The sequence below is a fragment of the Seriola dumerili genome, unplaced genomic scaffold, assembly GCF_002260705.1.
Source record: "Seriola dumerili isolate Sdu_G_001 unplaced genomic scaffold, Sdu_1.0 BDQW01000290.1, whole genome shotgun sequence".
Lineage (NCBI taxonomy): Eukaryota > Metazoa > Chordata > Actinopteri > Carangiformes > Carangidae > Seriola > Seriola dumerili.
Genome location: NW_019174545.1, coordinates 3683509 through 3694125, shown reverse-complemented (window position 1 = coordinate 3694125; position 10617 = coordinate 3683509). Strand labels below are relative to the sequence as shown.

The 10617-nt window shown below is 39.6% G+C and overlaps 2 protein-coding genes across 2 annotated transcripts in view; both read right to left on the bottom strand.

Moving 5' to 3' along the window:
• The window catches only part of sh2b3 (SH2B adaptor protein 3), a 54176-nt gene extending 51194 nt beyond the window's left edge, over positions 1-2982 (bottom strand). Inside the window, exon 1 of the mRNA XM_022757619.1 lies at positions 2732-2982. The gene's annotated coding sequence lies outside the window, so the exon portion shown is untranslated. The remainder of the gene's footprint in view (positions 1-2731) is intronic.
• Positions 2983-5315: 2333 nt separating this feature from the next.
• fam109a (family with sequence similarity 109 member A) lies at positions 5316-9984 on the bottom strand. Its single transcript, XM_022757843.1, has 3 exons — positions 9898-9984; positions 9251-9363; positions 5316-8455 (listed from the first exon to the last, which is right to left on the bottom strand). The coding sequence occupies exon 3, from the start codon at positions 8412-8414 to the stop codon at positions 7512-7514; it is 903 nt and encodes a 300-aa protein (XP_022613564.1). The 5' UTR covers positions 8415-8455; positions 9251-9363; positions 9898-9984; the 3' UTR covers positions 5316-7511.
• Positions 9985-10617: the final 633 nt, after the last annotated feature.

The following is a 10617-nucleotide window of genomic DNA, read 5'->3' as shown; positions in this document are numbered from 1 at the left end:
ATATTTTATATATATATAATATTATATAATATATATATTATCTTTTTTTTTTTTTTTTTTTTTAATAATATTTAGGCTGTGTATGGGTCCACGTGCACATTTATGCAGGCAGAAACAGAACTTCTCTTGTCTATACCAACTGAAGCAAAAGAGAATAAAGACAGCACCAAAATGTCCAACTGTCAAAAACCAAGGGGAAATCTCTCTCTTATATATCTTTTTTTTTTTTTTTTTTTAATAATATTAGGCTGTGTATGGGTCCACGTGCACATTTATGCAGGCAGAACAGAACTTCTCTTGTCTATACCACACTGAGCAAAAGAGAAGTAAAGACAGCACCAAAATGTCCAACTGTCAAAAACCAAGGAGGTCTGTGGGGAAGTAAAAACATTTCTGAAATTCATCAGACACACTTGAGAATATACAGGCCAATTAGGTGTGTGAAACTGCACTGGACCTTTAAATTATAGTCAACCTTTTGTCTGGGGTTAAGCCTGTCTGCCATGGAAAACATTAAGTACAGTGTAGCTGGCGTTACTTCCCCACCCGAGAGGCATGTTTTTTCTGTCTTTTGTGCTTTAATGACTGAAGGTGTGACAACTCTCACATCTAAATGACTGAACCAACAAAGAGTGTCACCTTCAGCCTGTTGCTGACATTACTCCATTACTGATAAATATGTACACTCTCAATGTGTTTTCACCATCTCTAATTTGTCAGGTGTTTCATTGGCAGGATTAACAGACATCAAAACATATATAAATCATACATCACTGACTGTATCAATTTACAGTTTGTCAATTGATTTTCCAGGAAATGCATGTATAAGGGATTAATCAATTAATCAGAAAAAGAACTGACGTATTTATTAATAGTGAAAATAATCATTAGCTGCAGCTGTATAATGGATTATTTGACAAACCCTTAGTGTTTTTACACTTTGCTATTACTACCTTTACCTAACTAAGTTACCAGTAAAAGTCCTGTATCAAAAGTATAAAGATATTATACACAACATGTATCAAAAATCTTAATGCAGTACTATTAAAGTATCCCAAAATTGTACTCAAGTACAGTGTTTGAATGATACATTGTTATTTTCCACCACTGTATGAAGGATTTTATCAATAGCTGCCACCCCTGCCAACTGTTCAGCTATTTTAGTTTTGGGAACCACCACAACTACACACCTGTAGCCTGAGAGTCTCTAAGCAAACAGACAGTGACGGGGCACCTCCTGTACACCAACCTGTATTTATGCGTGCGCACACAGGAGATATGAATAGAAGTGAATCCTTTCCAACACACACACACACACACACACACACACACACACACCAAAATTACTGTTTTGATTTGCTGCTACACAACACTGGATTGTGAAACCAAGTGGCTGCTCCCCATTTGTTCCTGTTCTCCATCCAGCAGTCATGAGGGAGGACCTGAGACATCACCATGGTGACCACTAATAGTTTGGTGCCAAATAATGTTGAAAATGTCACAGATGTTCAAGTACACTTAAGATACTACTAAGTTACATCAAGCACATGTTGTGTACATCTTTTGTGCCAACTGTCCCCCATGATGTGATGCCAAGCATTTCAAAGGCAGAAAAACCCTGCTTGGTGGCCACGGCTGGATTAATCTCCTGAGGGGCACAGAGGGAAAATTGTGTTGTCGGACCCCTCTTGACTCTACTACACATGGAAGTTTCATTACTTCTTCTGGCACCCACAAAACCAACCAGCGGTCTAGGGCTCAACTGATTAGTTGATTCACAGAAATTTAACGGCAACAATTTGGACAATCGATTAACTGTCATTAAGTCATGTTTTAAGCAGAAATTCTGAAAATGATCTGGTACCTGCTTCTAAAATCTGAACATTTGCAAGTTTCATAGCTTTCTATGATAATAAACTCAACATCTTTGGGTTTTGGACTGTTGGTCAGACAAAAAAAAAGGAGATTTGACCATGTGAACTTGGGCTTCAGGGAATAAAAATGGGCATATTTCACTATTTTCCAGCACTTTATACACTGAACGGTCAATTGATTAGTATATAGCCGTCAGATGTATTGACAATGGATATAATAGTTGGTTGCAGCCTTAAAGTTCTCGAATACTTTGTCCAAGGTTTTCTGTGTGTAAATTACTCTGCATGAAAAAAAAAGAGTAAAGTGATTTGGTAAAACATAACTTTACAACAAATGAGCTCAATATAACTCAAACATCATAAGGTATTGAAAGCAGATTCTGAGATTCTGCTTCAGTGCTGCACATTTCTAACGTAGATATAGAACATAGAAATAAAGTAGAGTAAACCTATGGCTTTTGGGGCCCCTATGGGTCTGGGGCCCCTGGGCAATTATCCACTTTGCCCAGTCGGTAATCCAGCCTTGTTGGTGGTATGATAGGGCCCTATTTTTTTTTTTTTTTTTTTTTTTTTTTAAAAGAAAACTTCTGCGTAAGACAAAAAGTCTGCGCCTGCAGCACCGGCCCCGAGCCGGAGAGAGGCAAAAGCCCTTTAAATTTCACACGAGCACTTTTTTTTCGACGATTAGTGAAGAAAAAAATATGTAATTTTGGACGGAAGCTTTGTCCACATTACTGCTGCGGTTCGTCATTTTGCAATTATCCCACATGTGGTTAAGAGTTTAGTGATGTTATTAGCACTTTGAGACAGGAAAGTAATAAAAGCTGACAGGAGCTCAGTCCTCACAACATACTCACGTTCTCCGTTATCTCGGATGGGCACCCACCGCAGCACGACAACTAACCAACAAGTTGGACTTCGCATAACGGAAATGTGTTGAGAAGCATCTAAAGTAACTCAAAACGACGTCGGCGAGGACCAACAGACACTGGGCATCAGAGGAGAAAGCTGCATGCTAAAAAAACCCGTCGCTTTCGTTCTCATTGTGCGTGCATGCGACGGTTCCTCCGCACACAGAGAGGAAAAAAAAGGAGGAAAGAAAACTTTCAGCCACGAACTTGACGCGGAAAAAGTGGCGACTCCTCATTTCCGCTGTCAAAAAAAATGTGCCGCGGTCCAGCTTTGTCAAGTTAGAGGAAATTCAAAACATCACTTCCCAATCCGTCTTTTCAAAATAAGAGACGTATACCAAGAGGAGGCACCAGTAACCAGGGCCGGATTAACCCACTAGGGGGCCCCTGGGCACAAATGACCTCTGAGACATAGTTGACATAGGTGGATGATTTAGTCCTATTCCTGCAATACATTTTTTTTCTGATGACACCCACTCTAGTACTTTTGCTTTAGTAAAATTTGTAACAAAGAACTTTTAATTTAGTATTTCACAGTGTGGTATTGCTGTGAAGTGAAAATTCTAAACACTGTCCACCTTCAAGAAGTAGTTTAGCTTTTCTTTTTTTAAACATGCCACTGTGACTCGTTGTAACTGGTGCAGTTAATTTATATGTCAACATGTGCCTTTTATCAAGCATTAAAGGGTCTAATATCTGCAAGATCGTAGAATGGTTAATAGATTTAATAGACCATTTTTAAAATTTTACTAGGAAAAGGCAAATATTATACGACTCTTGCTCTTTCTGTCAATGCCCGTTGGCTTAAGTAGTTAAATGATGACTATTGCTTTCTTGGAAGTTGCAAATCCTTTGCCCAGATTTTTATTTGATTTCATAGACAGGCACATATTAATTTTGGTAACACAATATGTCTAATCCAATAAATTATACTACGAAATACACTGTCATGTAAACCCAACTATACAGGGGACTGTGATAAGTCAGACATAAATTGCAACAAGCTTATTCAGCTGAATTTTATTAATATATTAACGAATGATATGTCTGTGGAAAACACGTCCTCTACCTCACATACACTTGGTGTCCATTTGATTAGGTACACCTGTAGAGTCTAATGCTGTCCAATACAAACATTCTGTCATGAATTTAACTTTTATGATGTGCATAATGCAAAGTTTTTGTTGAGACTATTATAGAGGTAACAATTAAATGATATGTTTTACCACTGAGGTCACAGTGTGTTAGAAAAAAATTGATATTATGGCAGAGCTGTATTATTGCAGAACTCTTATGTTGAAATTATCAGACAGGAAACTTTGTGTTGTCTGCAGCCAGTTGCCCCATTGACAAGTACAGTACGTGCAAGATGCAGAAACTGTCCAGACTCTATCAACAGGTCTTTTGAGATACTGTACATTTAGTTCTGTTACTGTAAACCATAGGTGTCTGTCAGTCCTTCAATAGTTATTTCTATGGTTTCACATCCTACATTGCTCCTATCATATAGTCTAAAATCTGGTTATAATAATTCCTTAAACTGATTGACCATTACAGAACAAAGGCGGATTAAGAAAAACATTTCTATCAACTTCAAGTCAAGTGGTGTAACACTGTGCAACTAAATACACCATACTGACCTACCGTGCAAGGAGACAAGTTAAACATCACGTTTATCTTCCATGTTTCTGATCTTCCCATTGATGACAAAAATGTTTTACTAAGCGCTTACCACATACAAGATAAGATAAGCTTTTACTGATCTTCAGAGAAGAAGTTCAGGTTCAGAACAAGAATAGAAAAAGTACAGATGAACAGACAGAAGTAAAAAGATAAATAAAATACAGAAATAATGTATTGAAACCTGTGGGTCAAGAGGTCAAAAAAATATAAGTATATAAAATAAAATAAATTAATAGTGCAGTACTGACTCAAGTGAAGTGTGATAGTGATGTAATTATAGCAGCAAAGTATATTACAAAGTATATTATCTACGAGTAAGAGGATACCATGTCCTATAACAGCATCAACCAGAATAGTATATAATATGAAGTAACGATACTTTGTCTGTATTAATACTAATATTGTATATTTAAGAAGAACAAGGAAATTTTAAACACACAGTTTATGCAGGTTCACATTTGAAAATGTTTTTGTTCTTCTCTGGAGATCCAAACCTTTGCTAGTTTGTCTCCAGCCCTGTCCCAAAAGGTGTAAACTAGTCATCGATTTACCTGATGTCAGGGGGTTAAGACTACTGCCTAAAATTGTTGCACAGCGACACCTTGTGAGAGACAGGCTGAACAGCACCAAGAATGTACGTGGTTTCATAAGGCCAGCCCAGACCCCTGCATGAGCGCAGAGGACCCACCACACTGCTCTTTTCTTTAAAAAGAATAACAAGAACATCTAATGCTAACATCAGCCATACTAGTGAGTAAAAACTTGGCTTTCACATAAGTAACATTATTATAAATAAAGACAACTAAACTTCAGCAGATATTGTGATAATAGAAAAACTCACAACATAACATATTAACAGTTTATTGAGCTGTTTACAGCAAATGCTTCATTCTTCATTAACAAACATCTTTTCAGGGTACCATATCAAGACAATGTGTTAAATATTATTTATTATTCAATATAATACTCAATGTGTATTATAACATTGAAAATTGTTACTAGAATCATAAAAGTTAATGAAAAAAAAACTGACAAATTGGTTATTGTGCATTTAGGTTGCATTCCTCATTTGGCACACTTGAATAAAGATAGATACTACTATCATTTATATGGTTATTTTTGACACATTCACATATTCCTTTGAATATTATTGTAAAAAAGATTATTGTCTTCTGTGATTACAGTAATAGACTTCTGGAATTGATACAATTGGCAATAATACAACCATAAATTTAGATGCTGCTTTGATATTGCTGTTTTAAAGAAACACAATCCACACTGTACCACTCCTTCCCACATCGTCATTTCTGCACAAGCCAAGAGTATAACAGTAATGACAGTGCTGTGCATTGATGCAGACTGAGGGAGCTGAGCCATTGTCAAAAAGTGATTGCAGAGATGAGCCTTTGGCAAGAAAATAGAAAAAAAATAACAGCAGTACAGTGGAAAAAGAGTCAAAAGTTAACCCTCCCATCGTTGTGGTCCTATGATAATGGTTGCGAGTGCAATAACATTATAAAGATAAAATAAGGCACCTATAAAACAAAAATGTAAACGGCTATGTGATTGGATGCAGACTGCTGGTGTTAATTTCCAACATGGAATAGTAAATATTTGTATAAAAACCAAGAGGTTAGATGTTCACGTACAGTATAGGCCTCCAACAGTTACACTCATTCAGTAACATTAAGGGTTAATATGTTGTAACAAACAAAACCAACAGTTGCATAAAATTAAGATGATTTGATTGTGTAACATGAAATTATCAGAGGATTATGAAGACAAATGTTAAGTCCTGTAAGTTCAAGGATAAAGAGAGTCAAAAGAGAACTAAGTGACAAGCACTCTTATGAAACAGCATCATCTGGCCGCTGGCTAACAAGGGCTAAAAATACCGGGGTGTGTTGCTCTGAGCTAGACATCCAGCTCCCACCACAGTCCCCAGTGACTGTCGAGAGGATGTTCTGACATTAGCAAACCACAAGGCCTCTGGGGCGAGATATGCCCCGGTGGGAGTATGGAGGAGAATCTGGACTAGTTTTTCTCCAACACCACTTCTTATTTCCAGACTATCCACGATTCTTTATAAGTGTGTATATTAAAATGATCTCAGTGTTGAGGCGGTTCAAAGTTGCAGGAAACTCGAAATCATGAATTTAGATGCGAGTTGTCCTGGTGCTCATGCCATTAGATTGTAAAAATATCACCAACCGTTCAGTTGTCTCTGCTCTGCTGTTTCTTTACCTCTTTATCTTATCTTCTTAATTTCCAGATTCAAACACTTTGTTCCAAACAGTTGTGCATTGTTTCATCTCCGACAGGGGAAAGCTTTGACATCACCACATGGGGACTTCAGTCATACAGCTGCAGTGTTTTCTATGTCCTATGGTTAATGTATCACTATAGCAACCTGTAATTTGTTATTTCCTTTGCATTTAACAAAAACCATCCAGGGCCTTTCCCTTCCATTAGAAAAATACTTAACTGTGGTGATTTGTTTATTTATGTGTAACTATAGAAAAACATGACTCAAGGTCTCTATAGCTTTAAAGAAAACTGACCCCAAAATTACATCCCCAGAAGTACGTTCGGAAGCTAGAAGGGCAGAAGAAATCTTGACAGTATAATAATAGAACAGAATATTTTTCGGAGTTTTATCTACTAGAAGGCCAAACTCTTTGCATCTTGTTAGAAAAACAGATTATTTTAAAAACTGTACTTTTAGCATTTTTACATGTCCTTGACAAATCACACAAAACTGTGGAAAAGAGCATTTTTGTATTTTACATGTATTTTTAACTTTAAGGGATTGTACAATGGATAGTGTTATTCTTTAAGAGCGATTGATTCCCCTGTGCCAGACAAGATCTGGAATCAATCTGAAATTTTTATTTGTCTTTTTTGATTGGTGATAAGACTGCAATTTGCAATTAAGTCACAGTTCCCTCCCCGTAGTGTTGGGTTCAGAAGGGTGTTAACATTTCAGGATGTTCAAGAATGAATGATGGAACTGTGGAAAAAGAACTGATCAATTTCCATCAGTTTACTGGCTCTGCAGCCACTGCACCCTCAGTTCCTCCACCTCTTTGCCGTACCAGTCATGGAGTTTGGAGAAGCAGCCAGTGCCAGGGGAGACCGGGCTTTCCAGAGATGCTCCCCTTCTTCTGGGTGGCACCGGTGGAGCCCTCACCCCATCAGCCCCATAACCAATCACACTGCCATTCCCAGAGTCTCCATAGCCTTCCCAGGCCACGCAGGAAGACCCTCCCTCAACAAAACCGTTAGCCAAGGCAACTGGTGGTTTACTCCACGCAACTCCATTCTCTTTGGAACACCCAGAGATGAGCTGCACCTCATCCTGGATGCCCTTTTGAGCAGAGAAGGGGCCTGACATCGGAGCGGCACTTGATGATGATGATGATAAGGAAGATAACGATGATGAAGAAGAGCATGCTCCAGACCTGGACCGTGCCACCTGGTTTCGCCTGGAGGACTTAGGCTTGCCCTGCAAGCCTACAACTCCAGACCCGACAGAGCCACCTCCTGCAACCTCCTGGATCTCCTCCAGCTGCCTCTCCAGCTCCTTCACCACCAGCCTCATGTAGTCGAAGCTGGCCCGGGACAGCGCTTTCACCCATGACTCCATGGCTGCCTGGCTTTCAGCAGCCATCTTGTACACCCGTGCTTTGGCACAGTCAAATTTGATCGCGAAGGCGAACTCCTCAGCTGACTCGCACAGCTCCACAGTGCATCCCTCAAGGACAATGACACCGATAGGCTCTCGGCTTTCGCGCTCCTCAAAGTAGAAGAGCATGTTACCCTTCAGGACAAACCAGCGCCGGTGATAAGCTGTGTTGCGCTCACCCTTTTTGAACAGGAAGCCTGTCTTGTCTGGCGGTGAGTCACAGGTGGCATAGTGCGCCACGCTGCGTTCATTCAGCTTCATCTTCTCCCCTTCTCCTTTTCCTCAGAGGATACTTTATTTACCTAAAGAACAACGTAAAGACAGAGGTCATCTCCAAGGTTAAATGGATTAAGCCATATTCAAGGATGCAACAAGAGTCTGCAGCTTTTATTTACAATGAGTCACTGCACCAGCACATTTTTCTTATTAGTTGCATTTTCTGTTTTAAGTTGTACTAATCAGTGGTTGCTGAAAGAGAAATCTGCTCTCAGTACTTCATGATGTACACTTTTAGTTTATTGACATGGTAATACAGCAATACTAAGAATGTGTTTTTGCTCTGCTCCTGTTAAGAGGAAGTCAGGGCAGGGGGGTCAGCAACAAGAAAAAAAGAAAGAAAGAAAAAAGAGTTAGAGGGAGCAGATGCATGCCAACCAGACTTCAACCTACATCCTCTGGTCTCCTCCTTGCTGAGCCATCCTGGCAGCATAAATACTGATCTTTTATTTTCATTTGATATGTCACAGAACAAGTGTGCAGACATAATCTAATACACACTGTTGCCAAAATCAAAATGTAGTATATTACAGAAGAGATACTGGATAGACTTGATCCGGTGCAAAAGTAGGCCACCTTGAAAGGCTGACTTGTACTACTGTGAGAAATTGTTGGGTTATTTGCTCTGTAATCACATGTTCAATGGTAAGCTAGGGCTCAAACTGTGTAAACAACAACTAATCCAATTTTAATCTGATAAGAAGGAAGCAGTTAGGTTAAAGTAAGGCTGGTAACTTCAGCTAGCACCTTATTTATTCTAATTAATTTGTCTGTGTTGCTGACCGGACGAAATGCTATCAAACTACGCTTTTTGTACTTACGTGTTTTTCTCATATCCAGCTGCCATCCACCCCTGTCCTCCCGTCACATCAGGAGCTCACAACTTATCATATCTCCATCTTCTTTTGTCTCCCTCCGTCTGTCCTCATGAAGGCTAGAGGAGACAACGGTTTCAGGCGTATTACACACTTATGCTCACAACAAAACTGTCAGTTACATCCACGGGTTGACCAGCTGCGACACGACAGGACTGAAGTGTCGCTGGTTCCCACGAGCCCCCGAGTGGAAATGACGGTTAGCTGGTTTCAGACACGAGAGGCTGACATGTTACAGATATGAGCTGTTTTTTCCACCTCTCTGCGAGCTAATCGTGTTTTGGACGAATGATTCAGTCTCAAGCGGGCTGACTGGTCACAAGATTTTGACACATCAGCACTTTGTGGGGGTTTGTCTCGGGCTACAGAAATAACACGTTCAGTTAATACACACACAATGCTACAGATGTACGCTACACTGTCTGAAAGCACGACTCTGTGCCAACGCATTTAGCCACTTTTGGTGAATACAAATGTGCATCCAGCGTCAGCATTTTGAGTTCACCAGCTAACAGAGCTGTACTCTGGCAGTGAGTTTAAACCACACATTATGATAACATTAAGCTAAGAAGCTAAGCGTCACTAATTAATACCTTCAGATGAAGACGCCTCCCTCTGTCAGGCTGATATTCCCCCGTTGTTTATTTTTCCCCCTTTATCTCTCTTCCTTCTGGCTTTCTTTTTTTCTTCGTTTCTTCACTGTCACGTGACCTGCGGGGAGGGTACATGTTATATGGTACGCGGCGAGCTGGACTGGGAGGGATTTTCATTACAGCCTTGCTGCCGTCCTGGTTAGTCGTTTGGCATACGGATGAGCGGTAACATAAAACAAGCGCACCACGTCTTTGCCCTTGGAAATGCGGCATGTGGGCAGCTGCCACCGGCTGCTGCTGCTTCTGCCGCTACACCTGCACGGATGGACCATGGATGCTTCGGTTTCACAAATCTGAAACTGTCTTTTAAACAGGATTCTCTTGGTTAATGTGGTCCAGAATTTGACAAGTGTATTAGTGGTTTTAGATCGAGACCTGGTACAAAATGTGGTCTGGTTGGGGAAAAACAGTGAAATGGCCCTTTTTTGTGTCCTCACAAATAGAATAAATGTTTCACAAATCTAAAACAGTGTTTTAAATAGTCTTTACACTCTTTGTTAATCTAGTCCAGATTTAACAAGATTAAGTAGGCTATGGTGGTTTTAGATCTAGACCTGGTACAATGTGGTCTGGTTGGAAAAAAAACAGTGAAATATCAATTATTGTGTTTTCACTAATCTGAAACAGTGTTTTACACTCTTTATAGCTTCTCGCGGTTAA

Coding starts and splice junctions, on each gene's coding strand:
- fam109a (XM_022757843.1), bottom strand. CDS start 8,414: ATGAAGCTGAATGAACGCAGCGTGGCGCACTATGCCACCTGTGACTCA.